The sequence below is a fragment of the Rosa rugosa genome, chromosome 1 (assembly GCF_958449725.1).
Source record: "Rosa rugosa chromosome 1, drRosRugo1.1, whole genome shotgun sequence".
Taxonomy (NCBI): Eukaryota; Viridiplantae; Streptophyta; class Magnoliopsida; order Rosales; family Rosaceae; genus Rosa; species Rosa rugosa.
This window is the reverse complement of record NC_084820.1, coordinates 9,283,898-9,303,317: the sequence shown is the minus strand read 5'-3', so window position 1 is coordinate 9,303,317 and position 19,420 is coordinate 9,283,898. Positions and strand designations below refer to the sequence as shown.

The 19,420-nt window shown below is 38.2% G+C and overlaps 4 protein-coding genes across 4 annotated transcripts; 3 read left to right on the top strand and 1 right to left on the bottom strand.

Annotated features, from left to right (window-relative positions):
- Positions 1-772: 772 nt before the first annotated feature.
- Positions 773-4,051, top strand: LOC133727159 (uncharacterized). The gene is made up of 3 exons (XM_062154781.1): positions 773-1,645; positions 2,759-3,277; positions 3,354-4,051. The coding sequence occupies exons 1-2, from the start codon at positions 865-867 to the stop codon at positions 3,235-3,237; spliced, it is 1,260 nt and encodes a 419-aa protein (XP_062010765.1). The 5' UTR covers positions 773-864; the 3' UTR covers positions 3,238-3,277; positions 3,354-4,051.
- LOC133738690 (protein ACCELERATED CELL DEATH 6-like) lies at positions 3,257-4,037 on the top strand. The gene is made up of 3 exons (XM_062166302.1): positions 3,257-3,277; positions 3,354-3,827; positions 4,005-4,037. Exons 1-3 carry the CDS (start codon positions 3,257-3,259, stop codon positions 4,035-4,037), a joined length of 528 nt encoding a protein of 175 aa, XP_062022286.1.
- Positions 4,052-4,421: 370 nt separating the features above from the next.
- On the bottom strand, positions 4,422-6,958 carry LOC133727158 (protein GET1). The gene is made up of 7 exons (XM_062154780.1): positions 6,732-6,958; positions 6,502-6,581; positions 6,115-6,185; positions 5,948-6,018; positions 5,780-5,861; positions 5,423-5,475; positions 4,422-4,732 (listed from the first exon to the last, which is right to left on the bottom strand). The coding sequence occupies exons 1-7, from the start codon at positions 6,846-6,848 to the stop codon at positions 4,661-4,663; spliced, it is 546 nt and encodes a 181-aa protein (XP_062010764.1). The 5' UTR covers positions 6,849-6,958; the 3' UTR covers positions 4,422-4,660.
- Positions 6,959-17,348: 10,390 nt separating this feature from the next.
- Positions 17,349-18,930, top strand: LOC133715474 (HMG1/2-like protein). The gene is made up of 8 exons (XM_062141987.1): positions 17,349-17,503; positions 17,592-17,649; positions 17,771-17,869; positions 17,975-18,032; positions 18,146-18,190; positions 18,291-18,371; positions 18,463-18,558; positions 18,660-18,930. Exons 2-8 carry the CDS (start codon positions 17,600-17,602, stop codon positions 18,678-18,680), a joined length of 450 nt encoding a protein of 149 aa, XP_061997971.1. The 5' UTR covers positions 17,349-17,503; positions 17,592-17,599; the 3' UTR covers positions 18,681-18,930.
- Positions 18,931-19,420: the final 490 nt, after the last annotated feature.

The following is a 19,420-nucleotide window of genomic DNA, read 5'->3' as shown; positions in this document are numbered from 1 at the left end:
CATTGATTTGAAATATCACAATGTTAGAGAAAGAGTGAAGCATGATGAGATTGCTGTATTGAGCACCGATACCAATTCACAGCTTGCAGATCCTTTTACCAAAGCTTTGTCAGTAGCTGTATTAATTCCAAAAGCACACAGTCAACATTGGAGTATTATATAGTTTAGATGCGTAGGTTAAGTGATAGTTAATTCAGTTGGAGCAAACTAAAATTTTTGGTTTCTGAGTTCTTGTATTTTTATAATTGTGGCTTTCAGTTTAATTCATCATAGCTTATATATAATGATATTTTATGATTATCAATAAAATTTGAGGTATTTTCATATTCTAGTTGTTGTTACAGCTTTATTGATTGTTCTAAAAAATTATCATTTTGGTTTTGATATTATACTTGTTGACGATGGTCTTGAATCATGTTTAGCCTCTCATCATTCTAGCTAATTTGCGAATCAAGAAAAGTAAAAGTAATGATTCGCATGTTTAGCAAGACCATAATGATTCGCATGTTTAGCAAAATCAAGAAAAGTAAAAAACAGGAAATGGGAGCCTAGGTTCCAAGTTGCTTGCAATGGCTAAGAATAGATGCAAATTTTTTTTTTTTTTTTTTTGAAAAGACTTGTGCAAAATTTTATTCTGAAGTGACTTTTGCTAGTCTTAATTAATTCACAAGCAAACTACGTAATTCCATATACGTGGTCATCCCTGCTCCCTGCTCGATTATATATATAGGGTTTTTCTCTTCCTCTACTCTTCACCCAAAAATCATCTGGCACTCCCTGATCAATTTAGTTTCTTGCTCATTAATATCCTCTTTGATCATTTATCTTTCGAATTCTTATTCTATACAACAAGAGAAAAAGAAAATGAATCCCTCTAATTCAGCTGAGACGGAGATCAGTAGTCCAACATCGGCCTATCATGCCACGATGCTGGAGGAGACCAACGCAGTGTTTTGTTCTGAATGGAATCAGCAGAAATCTACACCGATCAAGAGAAGCTTAAGCGGCATGGATACTAAGGTGTTCAAGGAGGCACGAGATGGAAATATCGATGCCCTTAGAGAACATAATGATCATCTTCACCAAAAATTGACTCCAACCAAAAACACAGTCCTCCATGTCTATATAGCATGCGTAGGCAGTGCAAAGTTGACCAAGTCTGAAGAAGAATTGTTGAAGTCAGCCGAGATTGTAAGGGAGATGCTTCAAATGTCCCAGTGGTTACTGTTGCAGCCAAACGAGAGCGGTGATACTGCGTTACACTTGGCGGCAAGACATGGATGTGCTGACATAGTTGGCGTTCTTATTCAGGCTGCAAAAGACTGGCATGGCGACCTCGAGGAAGGTATCTCATCAAAGGAATCATGCTACCGGTTTCTCATAAGAAGACCTAACGAGGAGAAAAACACAGCCTTGCACGAGGCAGTGCGGTTCAATCACCTTGATGTGGTTAAGATATTGACTAGGGAGGACCCCGATTTTCGGTACTCTGCTAATGATGCTGGTGAAACTCCACTCTACATAGCTGCCGAGAGGGGATATTACGATTTGGTTTCTGAAATACTCCATACTTGCACGAATTCATCTTACCAAGGACCCGTTGGTTTAACAGCTTTACACGCTGCAGCTATCTACAATGATGAACGTAAGCATATTCATATTGTTGAATACATAATATATCTTACCGATTAAAATAGGTTGCAAATTACAATTAAGAGCATCTCCAACTACTTTTTGTATAACATATTCATTTAATTATGTAGGGAAAACTTAGTTGTTTTCTACAGCTTCATATTTTCTATTGGGTCTTTCTAAATGTACTCAGCAAATCTCTTAACACACCCAGCAACTAATTTATTTTAAGTATTCTTATATATTTCTAGCTAACTTCCCCATAATACCCTCATCCATGTACCCAGCAAATTTGGGTGTTCTTCAGAAAAACACAACCAACTCATTTATTAACAGCAATCTCGCAATCTCACTATCGTGCTCTCCAAGGTGAGTTGGCTAGGGCGAGTGGTTTAGTGAATTTTGCCATCAATTACTGCGACCCTTTCTTTGATCTATCGTTTTTTGTTGGGTGACAATTCTTATTGGTAGAAGGAAACTATTCAAGTATGATCGTGGATATTAATCTATGAAACTTTACATGTTTAAGATGTTGTGTGTACCGCTGAGTTTGCAATGTTAATATTATTTCTGTTTGCTGATCAAAACCTTTGTTATCCATCTCCCATAATACATGAACTCTGGCCTTTACTCATAAGAGGAGTGTAAGACCATATTCACAAGCTTTCTTTATGAATATGGAGTATAATCATGTCGCGTTTCAGTATGTGTTGAATACTAGACCCAAATCACTGAATGAAATTGTCATGCACCGTGGGTTTGCTTCGGTTGGGTACGCAGATCTCAAATAGGCTTTATTTTCTTTGCTGGGTAGTGAAGGTGAGGGCATTTTGGGGAAGGTAATTGCTATATATTTAATTGCTGGGTGTATTAAGAGATTTGCTGGGTACATTTAGAAAGACCCTTCCTATTTTAAGAGAAGTGAAAAGAGAGAAACGTCCAGTGCATATATTTAAAATAAACTCTAAAAATAGTTTAGAATTAAAATTTTGTTTTTGTAACCAAAAAAAAAATTTAACCTTTTTTTTTGTGAGATTTTGTTGTTCAACTTTTTTTTATTTTTTAATTATATTTTGTGCAACTAATTTTTGACTTGATACTTTTGCTTTATACATATTTGTTGAAGAAATAACGAGAAGATTACTTGAGACGGAAAGGACGCTAGCAATAGCATCTGACGACCGAGGATTGACTCCACTTCATATGGCTGCATATATGGGTCGCGTTTCAATTGTGAAACAAATACTAGAATGTGATAATTCCACTGCCTACATTGTCAACAATTACAAGATGACACCCGTTCATTATGCAGCCATTGCTGGGCATGTAGATGTACTGGTGGAGCTTATTTTCTACTGCCCTGACAGTTTCGAATTGGTGGACCATGAGGGTCGCAATGCCTTGCATTTTGCAATTATCAATGATAAACATGGAGTAGAAGAGTTTGTTCGGAAAGATCCATGGCTTAGTAGCGTCCTTTTAAATGGCAAAGATTCTGTCGGAAACACACCTCTCCATTATATTGTTACTTCTCAAAAATACCCCGGCTTGAAATTTATCCATGATTCAAGAGTTGATAAGATGGCATTCAACAAAAAAAAATAAGAATGCGCTAAACATCATTATGGAGAGCACTGATTGGAAGGTATATTTACTAGCTAGTACTCTTTTTCCTTGAGTTTGTTTTCCTAGATTACATTTTTATTTTTTTGGCGCTGCAGAGGAATAAACGAGGTTTGATAAAGTCTGGTGCAAGATTAGGTCAACGAGTGTCAAGAGACAAAGATGATGACACGGAAGTCCATGTAAAGAAAGGTGACGAAGACCCTCTATACAAGGAAATAAAAGAATCTCATTTGGTAGTGTCCACACTCATAACAACTGTAGCCTTCGCAGCAGCTTTCACTATGCCTGGTGGTTACCAAAGTGAAAAAGGGCCAGATCAAGGTTTTGCTGTTCTATCAAGAAATGCAGCTTTCAAGGCGTTTGTGATAACAAATACATTAGCCATGAGTATGTCCGCTTGTGCCGTCATGATACGCCTTTTCTCGTCGACGAAAGGGGAGGTTCTTGTATCACAATCATTTGACATCGCTCTATCTCTTACCTCTGATGCAATGCATTATATGTGGATTGCATTCCTTACCGGTACCTACGCAGTATTAGGAGGTCATTCATTAGGACTAGCCATCGCGGTTTGTTGTATTTGCTGCCTTCATCTTGTTTATTTTTATATTGCCGTTTTTCCACGTCACAATCATTTTTGTGGGCGTGGCAATCGCTCAATGCGCATAATCCGCGTATTGAGATATTACTTTTTTCGCAATATCCGTTTTTACAATATGATAAATACTTCAAATCATCATTTGAAGTATAGGTATAACCTAACAATGCCGATGAAGTGAAATTGGCACCTCTAATTTGGTCAAAATTTACTTGTGTGCTTGGCTGCTCTTTCTTCTTTGTCATTTAGTCATCTTTGATATATCTACTTTGTATGGAATAAATGTCCAAGAACTTGGGTGGAGAAAATAATTTGCATCAATTTCAAATTGCAGTAACCTGTTCCAAGAAGTAGCCATATCCTACATGAGATTGCTTATTCTGTTTACCATGCTAACAAAGGAAAAATGCAACTCAGCAACAAAATCTTTTACTCCCTTTTGACCTTATCGAAGTTAATGATAAGTTTCTCAATAAGTTACATTTACTAGTGCTGATGAGTGATTCTATCTCATCACAATAAACTATAGGAGGGCAGGAGGGGATTGCATACAGAAAGCAGAAGACATCACAAACTTTTACTGGATTTTCATATGGAAAACCAATGCAAAGAATGGGGTTTTACAAGAGGTGATTTCTCTACATACCACAACAATAAACACAACTTACATAGAGAAATAAAACAAAATCATATGATCAGTAGGTAATCCTAAGCTCTAGTATAAACCTTGTCAGATAATAATACTAATCAAAACAAAATTATGTTTCCATCATAGTGACAAATGGGACAAAACTCATTTAGATGCTAGAACTTGAAGAGTCGACAGACAAATTTGCTCACCCTGGTAGACAATATCAACCAAGGAACAATTCCCACCTGAATCACACAAGGAAAAGAATCAGAAGAAATATTCCAAAACCATTAGATGCTTCCTATCGCATATAATTCAAAAGAACATAGCCCTGTTTCAGTGTCTGGGATTGGATTGGATATGTATACTCATTCAATTCAAGGTGACTTGAATAAACAAATGGAGGGTAAGTTCAAGGAAGCAGATGGATTAGTACTACAAAGTTCATGTCCAACCATTTTGTGAGGATTGGAAAGGATAAGTTTCCTTGATGAACTTATCTTCCTCCTTCTACTAGCAAAAAAGGTGGATGCTGGCCTCTCTTTCTTCCTTTAAACTATAATTTGCAATATCCAATCCAACCTTGCGCCCCAAACAGGCCCATACTCTTTTCTTTCTGACTTACTGTGTGCGCTAATTCATATGCATATAAGGCTAACATTACCTAGCCGCTATGGGACTTTCATGTTTACAACCTATGACAACATAGCTAAAGATATATGACTAGGTACTGTTAGCTTTAAATCTTTAATGAAAGATATACGCTAAAAGAAGTGACACTAGCAATATCATTTAGCTGCTCAATACAAGGAGGCAGCTGTTCCTTATATTTGCTTAAGGGAGCACATAAGAGACCCATTCTTCAAACTATAAGATTTCTTCCAATAAAAGAACACTATAAGAACAACGAAAAATTATGGTCCAATCTTATTTACCATAACATTTCCGTTTAATACTCCTCCTCCAGCCCTCCATGATATCACCTTCCCTGCAAAGCATCAATATATATATTAATTAATCATGAGCGCACTCAATTACTTAAGTTACTATCACTTGTAATCTGCATCCTACTTAGTCTGTTCTTCAGAACCATATCTCCTTTCTCTTTTTTCTTTTCTTGATAAATTGGTAATTATCAATTCACATGCTTTGGAGATGCAGATATGCATGGTAGTAAGCAGCATTCAGATCATCATGTCAAAGGGTTTTAAAGAGAAGAGCAAAGAAAATCTTGCAAATAGCCAAACTGGTAGAAAGAATGCATAACTAAATTTGGAACAAGAATGCATTACCAAAGGGTTGAAGCAGTTGTTGTGATATAGAGGCAACTGGAACCCTCCAAAACCAGCAAACCAGCACAAGATATGTCAAGACCTAAATGAAAATTTACAGTAGTTGTTAAGAATCTTAACTCAGGAAGGGAAAAAGACTCCTTGAAATCTTAATGGACGTAGCATTACCTTGGAGATGAACAAAACTTTCAGATACAAATCATATGAACCCTTTATCTCCTTGCCATGTAACTCTTGATCTGGAAGTCAGGTAAAACTCTGTTAGTATCTTTCCATCCATTGCAGGGCACCAAACATATAAACATAATTGGAATGGCCGAGTTGCAAAATAGTACAGTTTGCAAGTTCTTTCTCCTTAGCAGTTGCCATCCTCCTAAGTTTTGCAGCCTGTGCAAATGTTGATGGCCTGCATTCAACAAAAAATAATATCATATAACTGCAAAATGTATGCTCCTTCACTTTATAATTTCTCTAATTTTCCGCCTGTACTTCCTACCAAAATGCTGATACGTTTCTAATAGTATCACCAGGATAGTAAACATAAAGAAGAAAAACACGAAAGAGCCATACGCGCGAACCTGCATTAACTAGGGCTTTCATAGATACCATGTCCTAAAGTTTCATAGATGTTGTTAACTTATTAAACAAGCTAACAAGATTAACTGATCCACAATTAAAGCCAAAAACTCGAAAACAGCGACTTTGATCAACAAACTACTCACTGTGACAAGGAGCTTGCCTCTTTCAAAAGCTCTTTGATCTCTCTCCGCAGCCGAGTTTCCTCAGCAGTCTTTGGTCCTCTCTGAGGACAACAAAACCAGAAAAAAACTTCTTTTCATAATCAGAATTGAACTTTCAGAAAAATATGAAAACGAATCCAATTGAAGCATCGAATTGCACGATTAAGACAACGAATTCTGAAATCTATGCTGCAGGCGTTGAGTGGCGGTACCTGCTTTAACTGTTCGAGCCACCTAGAGACGAACTGGAAAGCGACGACGATCAGGAAGATGACCGGAGCTGCGGCCGAGATTCGGTGCTCCGATAGGGTTTCCGCCACCTCACCCATGGGATCTGTACCTACAGCTTCTTCTGCCTCGTCGCGGATTTCGAATGCCTCTTCACTTTGAGTTGGTTTTGTGCGGCCACCGTCCGTCTGTGAACACAGACGTGTTGATGTTTCTTTTAAAATACTACACGCTTTATAGTTGGGCCTGTAAATTATCCTATCCGACCCAAGAATTAACATTGATAAAAACATTCGGACCTAAATTCATATCTGAATGCTCCTATTTAAATGTGGAGCCTATTGGTGTTCACCTAATCAGTTGTTGACCAAATAATTTATGCTCAATAACCTTTACATTTACATTTAAGAGTAGAAAACAAAACACCTTAACTTAATAATAATTCTCTCTGCCATTAAATTTACATCTAAGGGCAGTTGAGCATTATTTTCTTGATCAATAACTGACCAGGAGAACATTTTCATACTCAACAAACCGTTCTCGTTGATTATTGACTTTGACAATGTGAGGCCCCGGAAAATTTTATTTAATTTTTGGAGATAATTTTCGCCGCTAAGATTTTCGCAAGGTGATTTAAGTGAAAGAATCAATTTCGGAGATCGTTTTGATGTCGAGACCACCTATTGGGCCGAAATTAAACCTTGGGCCAAGATTCTCCCAATTGGGCTTGAAAAATTAAAGAATTAAGTTTACACCGAACTTTCGACAATTGAGCTTGCGATGACTAAAAGTTTTGATCCCAAAGTCCGGAAATAAACAGCTAGAAGAAATTTGTAATTTGACGCATGGGCAAGATGGACTTTTCACACAAAATGGGAATAAAAGGGTTAGAAAACCCTAGAACCCAACAAAAACTCTCCCCGAACACTCACTTCCTCTCACCCTTTCTCTGCCATCACCGGAAAACACCATTTCTGGCCACCATCTCACCACACCGCCACCACCAATCAACGCCAAACCTAAACCCGATCAAAACCCACCCGGAATCACCGACATGCACCGCCGGCAGCCTCCACACTTGACAACCCATGCTGCGATGCCACTATTCCTCGAGCCTCGTCGGTTTCCTCCGGCCATTTCTTCACACCGCCACCGCCATCCCACTCAGCAAGCAGAGCGGAGCAAAACCCAAAAACCTCTCTGCCCGCTGATGCCTGACGACGTCGTTCGAGCATCACCGGAGCTCTCAGCTCTGCATGTCTTCATTTATCGGCCTCCAGTCCAAACCGAGCGAAACCACCTTCAAAAATAGAATCAGCGCCTCGTCCAACACCAACACCCAGGGCCCCGACCTCTAACTCCAACCAGAGCCACCTCGTGCGCCGCACGCGCCACCGCTGGCCCATGAGAAATTTCTGGCTCCGCCGCTCACGGCCGCTAGAGCTTTAGACCGCCTCTATTAGGTAATCTTAGTGTTTCCCCTTTGATTAGAGCATCTGATTTGACGAGAAATGAAATCCCTAATTTTGTCGTTTAATTTTAGATTGTGAGAGAGTTATGGATTCTGCGATTTGGATATTTTGGAGAAGAAGATAGTTACTGGTTCAGTTTGGTCGATATTGAAAGATGGTAAGGACATTCTGCAATATCTGGTTTGGATACAAAAATTGGTGATGGGTTGATTATTGATTGTGTTTTACCTGCTAGGGCTCCAAAAGGTTAAAGGTGGTGGATTGCAGCAACGACAAATTAGCTTATAGATTGCAAGAGAAGATTGGTAAGGACCTGGTTTGGTGATCTTGAAATTGTTGTGGCTGAATTGAACAAAATTATGAATTGATGGTGAATTAAGCATGTTGTAAGATGATTGGAAAATGGATTGTATGGAGGTTGAATTGAGGTGACTTTTCGTTTTGGGTTAAATGCTTAAACAGTTTGGTAATTGAGATCGGATCAATTTTATGAGATAAACTGAATTTTGTGATCGCTGTTAATGTGGAGAAGCTGTTGGTAAACAAAATGGTGGATTTCATATGATTAAGATATTCGATTAAAGTTAATGAAACAGTTACAATTAGAAGTGCTTCTTAGTTACCATATCCCGGAATGAACATAGTAAATCAAATCATACGGGAATGGTAAATGAATACTAAAACAAAGGGAAGTCAATTGAGTTGAACCGAACTATACTTAATGGACACTTGTGTTAAGTTTGATCACTATATCCCAAATGATCAAATGTTACATCATTTGGATTGTTTGGGAATGGGTAATGGATTTGATCTACTAAAAGCAAATTCCTACAAGCACAAGTTCTAGATCGATGTTTTTTTTATTAAAGGATAAAATGATGGACTCAAAGGGAATTTAGTAAAAGATTTGGTTGCTCGATTAGTTAAGTTGTAATGATATCAACTTACTCATTGGTTCGGTTTTATTATAAAGGACTCGAGCATGTGCACTTGGATTTTGACACAAGATCGAAAGTCGGAAACGACCCTAAATGTGGACGAGCACTCCAATTCCAGGTAGGGTGAGTCGTTCCTATCTTGTTAGTGGTTTTCTTGTGTGTGTGTGTATATGCTTATATATATATATATATATTATGTTGCCTGCAAAAGTGGTTATGGATGCCATAGTCAATGCCTCGATGATTGTATTGCATTGAAATGCTGATTATCGAAATTAAATGAAAATTGAGGCTAGACACTGCTTGTTATGATATGATTGTTGTGACCTGAGAGTGATAGGAGCGATACTTCCTACAGTGACGAAACCGTGAACCTCTGGAGAGGCGATATGACCATATGTTGTGTCGAGCTCGTGTCACCTTAGTAGTGTACGTAGGAAATCGATAGTGAAATCATATGGCACTAGGCCAGTAAATGGACACTCTCGCTACCCATAGCCGGTAAGAAATGTGAATGAATGATATTAATGAATTTGGTTATGATCGGTAGTTGACCTGGTTTGCCGGATACAGGAAACCAGGGTTTTGGTCACAGGTGAGTTGGAAATCCTGCAGTTAAGTATATCTGAGCTCAGGTTGTTTCAGCATGCTGCATATGTTTTATAAAAGAAAATAAATGTTTGTGGTTGCCACCTTTTAAAGTATTATCGATAAACGTGCATAATATTATGTAGTAAATATTTTCAATTATTATTATTTTCAAACCTAGCATGGTAGGGTCGGCCCTTACTGAGCAAGCGAGGACGAAAGCTCACCCCTACAACAGTGTGCAGGTTTCAAGCATGTGGTCAATGAGCGTGCAAAAGAGGCACATGATCTGGCTTGGTGTATTTCTCTTTAGTTTTATCAAATGAAGGTTTTAGTATTTTGTCAGACTTTAAAGTCGCTTGTCTATTTACGCATCCCTTTATTTCCTACTCGCTTATTTAAAAATTCGAGAGGCCCGTAACCTTGGGGTGCGTCTATCATACTTGTAGCTACTTAGTGAAATGTTTTCCAAGTTGGGTTCCGATTGTGAGACCAAAGTTCATAGCCCATTTTAAATTCCGCTTTCGAAAATATGTTGTTGGGTTGCCAAAATGATTTGCTCAATAAAATGTTTTGTAAACCAACAACCTAAATCCAAAAGGCCTTGCGGTTTTGGGTTAATGAGTTATCGGGATGTTATACGTGACATGTCGGTTTCTCATTGGCTCGGGATCATGGCGCTATGGAACCCCTCCTACGGGATGCTACAGACAACCATGGTTTGATGAGATTGAATTCCGATATAATACCCTTTCAAGTAAAAACGTCACTTGTATCGATAAATGATTATCTTAGCAATTTTGGATATTCTACTATGGCTCTTGCTATCGCGTTAACCGAATTGGTAATTTAGGAAGAGGTCCAAATCCTTATAAGCACATTTGTAAGGTTCTCTATCTAGTTCTACACTTCTGTCTAGTTGAAACGACTCTCCCTCCTATAACACTAAAATATAGGATGATGTCCCTACTCCTATAAACTTCAAATTTCCACAATAGCAAGTGCAAGATGGATTCAAAATTAGTCCCCAAATACCAAGAATCCCAACAATGTGAATCAAAACATGCTAAGAACTCTCACTTCCTCTCTATAATAGTCAATTCGAAGAAAGATAGACAAGAATGAAAACAACAAGTTCAACAGAGCAGCACCATGTGTGGCTTAAGTGTTTTTAGATCATCTTCAATGTGAGTATCCCTTAACCAGTATTCAGATACGTCAAAATTGATAAACCTGATGAGCACACAAGATCATTTTCACAAGAGCATAAACACAGCAACATAATCAATACAATTAAGTGAACTACTACTGAAGACTTTAGAACTTACCAGATTCATGAACTACTGCCATCTCTTTGGAGTAATAGGAATGTCAGCAATATCAGCTATCCAACAAAACGAGCAGCTAAGCAACTCCAAATGGTCTTCTGCTGTTCTCTGATTTCAAGCACCTTCTATGGGGCAGGCCTTAAAGCTTTTGATCGCAGAGAGAGCAAGGACCATTCTACACGTATTTATACAAGCATGGCTTGAGCCTTACCCATAAAAGAGTCCAAACACACTTGTAGTTTATCTGTAGAGTTCTGTATTTATCATATCTTGCTAAATGATAATTAAAGCTTATCAAAATGGATTCCTAACCATATGAGTGACCTACCAATCTCATTAGGTATCTAGGTAGATTACCCATACATATTTCCTATTATCTAGATATGTTTTAATCAACTTGTTATTTACTCAAGTGTAGATAATGTTAGGTCCACAATATTTTACAAAAATGGTAAATCAATGACTTCTAATTAAGGCGTCTTGATACTTTAGGGTTACTGATCAAATTAGTTTTCGTTAGGGTAGTATATGATGAGTTCATTGGGTTATTTGAGTTAATGCACCAACGTATTTAGTTTTGCACCATGCTATCAAAGTAGCACGTGACTTCTTAAAAAAAGAAAAATAAGGAGTTCGATAACTAAATAGTTTATAACACAATTTTCAGTTCATTATAAAATTGAGAACTATTATTTAGGGAGTTTCTATTCATACCTCTAAAATTGGCATTTGGACCTCCCCACTTAATAGACCTCCACCTTACTTTTTGTTTGGACCCAAAATGAGTATTTTGGCCTGACAAGGCACGTCTTGGAGAAATTGAGCCAATGTCAGTGGCTCAAGCTATATATTGTCGACAAGTTCGAAATATATATTTAGAGGCTAAATAAAGCCTACTATGGAAGCATGGAAGCATGAAAAGTCAACTTTAGCACATTTTCCTACTTCGGCTAGGAGAAACCGAGCTAAACAAGGAAGGAGGGGCGGCAGACTAACGAAATGAAATCTAAATGAGCTAAAACTTTCCAGATTAATACTAGACATACCAAGGATCATTTCTTATGAAGAGTATCAGAGCTAGTTTTGAGTGGAAGGCCTTCAAACAATCAGTCCAATTTTCTACAGAAGCAAAACTGGAAAACTGGACCTGTAAGAGTCCCAGCAGCATTTCCAGCCCAACCGCATGGAATAAAGCTTTGAAATTTTGTCAGGATGATCTACACTCATAGTGGAACATTTTTTATGAAGAAGTCGAAGGCTCATTCTAAAGTCTTGTTGGAGAAATAATTGAAGGAATAAAGGGGCAGAAACTGACTTAAAACCAGCTCAATATTCACATGTTCATGTTTCCTACCCACATGAAGAAAGCTAGATGCTTTTCTTTTTTTCCTTGGATATATTTTTCTACTACAATCTCTTTAATAGATCATCATCACTTCCATGTTTCTGCACCTTCATGCTTTGCTTTCATTTCATCATTTCTCTATCTTTTCCATATTTTACAAATCACTTTCATACTCCACTTTCATTATTTTTCTTCCACTCATCATTTCACTCTTCTTTTTCTTCCCTATATAAACACCTTCTCCTCTCATTCTAAAACACACATTCACAACACAATTCATCAAAACATCTCTAAGATGATCTAAGTTCTCTCTAGAGCAACTCCTCTCCTTCTCTTTCTCTTACCGGTGATCACACTCCTAGTCCTAGTCTTCTTAGAAGCCGACTTTCAGTGCCACCAAACCCTCTGTCAACGTGCTTCGGTCCTAGTCTCCTCGGGAGCCGACGGTAGTGCCGCGACCACAACGGTTACATAACTAGCCAAGCAAGGGTAACGCCCTAGCAACCCAGCCAAGCTAAAGTCACGCTTTAGCAAGATCTCAATACTTCCCGGTGATTTCGCTCTGCTCAATCTGCAATATTGAGTATCGACTTGTGAACAAGAAGAAACTTCAGCAAAGTCCTCACCACGAGGCACAAAGAATCCCACGACGAGGTTGGTGCTCTCCTCGTCTACAATCGCTTGATAGAAGTCAGGTCAAGGGACACCCCTGACGACCGCACCCGAATGGTGCTGGCACGCCCGCGCAAGGAAAGAGACTGTTGACCAGCTGCAGCAAAATTGGAGCCAAACACTTTTATAAATAACTAATATGCTATCTACACCTCCCTCATTTTCCTACAATGCCCCCCGTCTAATAAACTTTGATCAATGCCTAGCAGGTAACAATGCATCAATGCTAGGGCATATGATATATAAAGCAATGAGATAGGTGGATTCATTGCGTACTAGCTTGGGGACTCGGATTTCTCCAGATTTGCATCCCCAAAAGAAAAAATGTAACAAGCCATCCTTATCCTCTCCCTCGAAAGTTTCTGCCAATAATTGGTCAATTATCCAGGCGGTGCAACAACCCACAAATCCATATATGTTCTCCCTTTGAACAAAAAAAGGCTAACTGGATACCACCACACACACTATTTTCAATTGCCAATAACCATAAACTTCCATGCAGGCAAATTTGGGGGAAAGAACACGTTTGAACCAATGAATCAAACACTCTTTGTAGGTTCACAGCAACATTTGATTACAAAAAAACTCAAACTTGAACCAAAATCCAATGCCCAGTTCATCAAAAAACAGAACTTCAACTGTCAATTCTCAACATCAGTAACTGAAAAATTCTATGCAATACCCACAGAGGCCACTCCAATCTTTGAATTTCACCAATTAATAATCATCTACTTTCCTCCACCTCCCCCTATTTTTCAAAATCAAATATTTAGGGTTTTTAGTCCAATTTTTTTCCCAAGTTATTTTCCACAGGTTTTGATGTATATTTTAAGATTTAAGTTGGAGGATAAATGTTTTCTCCAAGTTGAAGACTACGTACTGTACTATTCGTGGAGGTGAAAAAAAAATTCCCCTCTTTTGTGTCCTTATTAGTAATTTGACAATAGTTGACAAAGTCAACTATCACTAAGAAAATAGAGAGGGTCCAAATGCCAATTTTGGAGGTATGAATAGAACCTCCCATTATTTAATGCAGAAAAGACATTTATTTCAACAAGAGATTTTGTCCATTTACCCCATTTTCTAGGGATTTTTTTCCCACTTACCCCATTAAGTTTTTTTAATTCCCCATTACCCAAAACACTCTAAGGAAGTCTTCTCTAATACCCTTTTAATATTTTTTTTAGACTATTTTACTCTCACCCCTTTGTTACTCAGAGAGAGAGAAAAAAAAAATGAAAGAGAGATAAACCATAGAGGACTTCGCCGGAGCCCGGCCAAGGGTGCCGGATTCCGGTCACCGGTCGCCGGAATCCGGTCACTGGCCGCCGCCCACTGGACTTCTCTGAAAACCTCTTCGGAGGTCCCCAAAGAGGTCGTCGGAGATCTCATAGGTTGTTGGAAAGGTTTATTGCCTCCAAATAGACATTTATTGCACCCCAATAGACGGCAATAAACCTTTATTGCCCCCCCAATAGACGTCTATTGGGGGGCAATAGAGATTTATGAAATTTCACTGGAAGTCTCCAAAGAAGTTGTTGTCGATCTCATATGGGGCCGGAGAGATTTTTTGCCCCCTGAATAAACCTGTATTACCCCCCAATAGAACTTTCGGTCGCTGGAATGAGAACTAATCTCCGTAAAATTAGACAAACAAAACTTTAATTAAGGGAAAAAACGAGGAGATTACATCAATTCAAAACATTTATTGCCCCATTATAGACGTCTATTGCCCCCCCAATAGACGTCTATTGCCCCTTAATAAAACTGTTTTTTTTTTGCCTTTATCTTTCTTTTTGGGCCTTCTGCCCCCATTATTAAAAAAAAAAACTAAAAAAAAAAAAAGAAGAGAGAAGAAACCTAATGTCACAATCATCAGACTAAAAGAAAACCATAGGTGCAAACGAAAGGAATACATCTTAATACAATAAGTAACCAAGGGAGCGAAAAGGAACACTTGCAAAGAGAAAAGCATGATTGCGAAAACAAGCAGCCTGGACCGGAGGCACGAAGCAATGAACACTAAGGCCAAGCCTAGCCCTACCGAAACTCGACGGTTCAGCACTAGCAGCGCCAATTCAACTCATACTGAGTTCACCGAAGAGAACGCCTACGAGCTCTTAGGCGTTTCAGAGACGAGCTCATTTGCCGAAATCAAAGCGTCGTTCAAAAAATTGGCAAAACAGACTCACCCGGACCTTGTTCAGTCCGATAACGGTTCCAACGCTTCTCGCCGATTCATTCAAATCCTCGCCGACGCTTCTCCCCGGCTGGATAAAAAACGCCGTCCTTCTGTACGGGCCCAAAACTCGTGTCTGATCTCGGCAAGAACTCGCCGTTGAAGTAAATCGATGCCGCGCCGTTGAAGCTGTAATTTTTGAATTAATTGAAGGTTAAAATTATCATTTAACACTGAATTGGGTAGCTGGGAGTTAAAAACTCTTGATGGTGTAAGTAGGAAAGCCTTGGCTTGATTCTGTGCTTTGGGTCAAAGACCCTTTCAACAAAGTATTTGTAAAAATTAAGGGGGTGTATTGTATATGGAATTAGTGGAACTTTTTAAGAAATCTAAGAAATTTAAAAGTCTGGGTGTATTCAATATAGACTTTCAGCAATCCATGAAAGTCTTGGGGTATTCGATTAGGATTTTTAAAAACTTTATAAATTCCACCAAAATCTAGGGATATTCAATTAGGACTTTTAAAAATGAATAAAAGTTCAGAGGTATGCAAAATTTCAATCATACTTATGGAATTAGAAAATTAAGGATAATCATGGACTTTGTAGTGTTAACTATATATGCCAAATTCCAATAATTTTCTAGCCACCAGACCAAAGATTTGAAAAAGTCTATCAAAGATTTTTTTTTTTAAATCTATCAAAGTTTTGAAGTTTTATCTCTGCGCGCAAAGAGGTTGGTTATCTATCATCTCTCTTTCTTATTTCTTCTTATCTTTTCACTAATCTTTCATGATATCAATATTTTTTTATACCCAGCATGTTCATTGTAGTTGTTGAATGTGAATTTTTTTTTTTTGTTCAATTGTGATACGTGGAAGCCTAATAGCAATAAAAAATGATCTATTAAACCCTAAGACCCAAATATTGTGGTTTACCCCTAAAACCTTGAATAGTGTTGCTATGAAATACTGGGTTTTGTCTTATTAATTATTCTCATCGATTTGAATTTATATCATGGTTCAAGGAAAGCTTGAACAATTGAATTTCGATTGATTGATTATAGATCAATATTTTTATGATATATGTTAATAGGTGAAAACAAAATTGATGAGAATAATTAACCATAAACATCAAGTGATCTATATTGTATTTTTAGGTTGATTGGGAGATTAGAAATGAGAACAAACTAGCTACACAAAGTAATAATAATTCATTTGAGTCAAGTTCTACTAGAAGAGTGAGGCAACGAGTTATTATCTTACTTTGCATTTGGACTGCATTGGTTGTGTTTTTTGTTTTTTATTTTTATATACTAGAAAATCTACAGAAGTCATTCATAATAAAGTATATAGATTTTCAAGAATCAATAAAAAGTCTGTTGCTAAAATCAATGATTTTAAGAAATCAATAGTAGTCTATCAACTTTTTAAAGAGTCTGTGAACTTTTCAAAAAATCTGTCATTTAAAAAAAGTCTGCACAAATCCAAATATAATACACCTCCCTTAGAGTTTAAATTACCTCCTCCCTATTGATAAAACTAATTTTTCACAACAACTAAGTTCAACATCCAAACAAAACCAAATGAAAAGTCAAACGCAAGTGCAAAACAAATCCAACCCCAGGTTGACTGTAGAATCCAGCTCATCCAATTGAACAGCCCAATTCCAATATGTTGGCCCAAACCCAAGCGACAAAAATATCAACCAACCAAATTTACCCATCTACCCCTCATTCAATAATATCCCATCCACTCGCATCCAGCAGTAGCGTGCACCGCATTTTATTCTGGATGCTCAACCACCATTCTAGAAGCGGCAAATAAAAATCCAACCCCATTTCCGTCATTCCACCCAAATCCCCACGTGCCACCCAGCACATATTCGCCCGCATCTCCACGTGTCCCACCCCCTTTCCGAAGAAGCACACCAGGAAACACAACCCCCAACCAATCACAGCCCCTACACCCCCCTCACTCGGATCGCTGACGTGGCCAAAACAATTTTGAAATCCCGCCTAAACCCGAACTTCAATTTTTTCGTTAGGCGAAATTTAATTTTGGCCCTCCCTTTTATATTTTTTTGGCCTTCTTATCCCTTCACACACCTTTGCCTCATTTCTCACACACACACACAAACACAAACACAAACACACCGCACCAAACAAAGCAAAGGCCTCATATCATATTTACTCTGTCTCTGCGTCCTCGCCCTTATCTTCTTCGAAAACCCTAGGTAAACTCGTCGCCGACTCAGCTGACTCGGACCGAGTCCGGCCCGATTCCGAACGATTCTCACCGATTCTCTGCGTTTTTTTTGACAGGTTCAGCCATGAAAGGTGGGAAATCCAGAGCCGCGGCTCCGAAACGGTCCGATACAAAGTGAGTTTCAGCTCGTTGTGTGAATTTGGCTGGAAATGGAGCGATTAGATCTGGATCGCGTTTTGGCTTTGTTTGTTTGTGGATTTTGATTTTGTTTCTTTTTTGGTGAATTTTTTGTTAGGTTAAAGACCAAAAGCGCTGGGGCGAGCAAGCCAGCCAAGAAGGCTGGGAAAGATCCAAACAAGCCCAAGAGGCCTGCGAGTGCCTTCTTCGTTTTCATGTACGGTCAACGCTCTTTCTCTCTCCTCTGAATTTTTTTAGATCTGTGAATATTTTTTTGTTTTGAATTTTATTTCGCTGACGTTTTTGTTTTGGTTTTGAATAGGGAGGAGTTCCGAGAGAAGTACAAGAAGGAACATCCCAACAACAAATCTGTCGCCGCTGTAAGTGAATCTCATTTACCAGATCTACATGCTCAATTTGCCTTGCTATGAATTTTTCGGTCAAATTTGAATGATTTTAATTGGTATATTTTTTGTTTTATGGTATTGACCAGGTTGGTAAAGCTGGTGGTGAGAAATGGAAATCGTTGTCTGATGCTGTGAGTTATTCGGCTTTTATTTTTGTTAATAATTTGTCAATTGCTGGAATATTCTGCAATAGTTTATTGATTGTTGCTTTTTGGGTAAAAAATTATACAGGAGAAAGCACCCTACCAGGCCAAGGCAGAGAAGAGGAAGGTTGAATACAACAAGAACATGGACGTTTACAACAAGAAACAAGTAAGCGATTCTGTTTTAATTGTTAATCTCTGGATTTTATGTAATTTTCGAGGTCTATTTCTGAGAGTTGCTTTTTAATTCTGTACAATAGGCTGAAGGAGACAATGGAGTTGAGGAAGAGGAGTCTGACAAGTCCAAGTCAGAAGTGAACGATGAGGATGAGGACGATGATGAGAGTGGTGGCGAGGTTAGCATGATTTGGCTTCAAATCTGTAATTGGGTTTCTTTGCTTGTAGTTATCTATATAAGCTGTTAATGACTGATTTTGATTTTGCTTTGTTGTGACAGGATGAAGATGATGATGAGTAGAGAAGATGAAGAATGGAGGAGCATGAAGCAATATGTGTAGGATTGCTTAGTTAATGACCTGCATTGTCTGATTTAAGCTCTTTGTCTCATGGATAATAGGAGTAGAGTAGGAAAACCAAAAACTAAGGGATTAACTTTCAGGGGTTTACTGCTACCTGATTTCCCATATCTTTCTGTACTTAATCGTTTTAATGTTTAATGGTATTCAGCTTGCTTGATTATAAAATATGCTTCTATTGCTTTGCTTACGCATTTGGTTGTTCACTGGGTTTGATTCTATTTGCAATGATATGCTTTGATATGGCTTGGGAGTTGCAATGGTTTTGTCTGCTTTTGGAATGTTTAGATTTATGTGAAGATTGTGTTTTGACTTGACCTTGGATGTAGTGTTTGACTTTCATTCCCATTCCAATTGGGTTGGGATTCTTCTCTGTTGGGGTCTGAGAATTTGTTTGCTGACCGTTCTGTCAGAGTTGAGATTTGATAGTCTTTCAGCATCTTCTTTTTTGTCAAGTGGTCTGGCTATGTTCTGTGGAATTGTTCTAGTTTTGATCGGGCGCAAGTGGGAATGATGTATCAAATGTGTGGTTTGTAGTTTTTTGAGTTTTGTTATTGTTTGTGCATCCCCACAAATCCCATCTCCACTAGTTAAACAAATCCAACTCTCCCCTTAAATCTTTTGACTTCCATTTCGGGTTTCCTTGATCTTGAATCCATTGTTTGGTTCTTGGTAGGAGTTT

What these genes read in the sequence shown, in the direction of transcription:
- LOC133727159 (XM_062154781.1), top strand. Translation starts at nt 865, where the DNA reads ATGAATCCCTCTAATTCAGCTGAGACGGAGATCAGTAGTCCAACATCG. An exon ending in AGCTATCTACAATGATGAAC is followed by an intron (nt 1,646 to 2,758) that starts GTAAGCATATTC and finishes TATTTGTTGAAG; the next exon opens with AAATAACGAGAAGATTACTT.
- LOC133738690 (XM_062166302.1), top strand. Translation starts at nt 3,257, where the DNA reads ATGGAGAGCACTGATTGGAAG. An exon ending in TGGAGAGCACTGATTGGAAG is followed by an intron (nt 3,278 to 3,353) that starts GTATATTTACTA and finishes TTGGCGCTGCAG; the next exon opens with AGGAATAAACGAGGTTTGAT. An exon ending in CATTAGGACTAGCCATCGCG is followed by an intron (nt 3,828 to 4,004) that starts GTTTGTTGTATT and finishes CATCATTTGAAG; the next exon opens with TATAGGTATAACCTAACAAT.
- LOC133727158 (XM_062154780.1), bottom strand. Translation starts at nt 6,848, where the DNA reads ATGGGTGAGGTGGCGGAAACCCTATCGGAGCACCGAATCTCGGCCGCA. An exon ending in GGCTCGAACAGTTAAAGCAG is followed by an intron (nt 6,582 to 6,731) that starts GTACCGCCACTC and finishes TGTTGTCCTCAG; the next exon opens with AGAGGACCAAAGACTGCTGA. An exon ending in AAGTTTTGTTCATCTCCAAG is followed by an intron (nt 5,862 to 5,947) that starts GTAATGCTACGT and finishes ATTTTCATTTAG; the next exon opens with GTCTTGACATATCTTGTGCT.
- LOC133715474 (XM_062141987.1), top strand. Translation starts at nt 17,600, where the DNA reads ATGAAAGGTGGGAAATCCAGAGCCGCGGCTCCGAAACGGTCCGATACA. An exon ending in ACAACAAATCTGTCGCCGCT is followed by an intron (nt 18,033 to 18,145) that starts GTAAGTGAATCT and finishes GGTATTGACCAG; the next exon opens with GTTGGTAAAGCTGGTGGTGA. An exon ending in ATGATGAGAGTGGTGGCGAG is followed by an intron (nt 18,559 to 18,659) that starts GTTAGCATGATT and finishes TTGTTGTGACAG; the next exon opens with GATGAAGATGATGATGAGTA.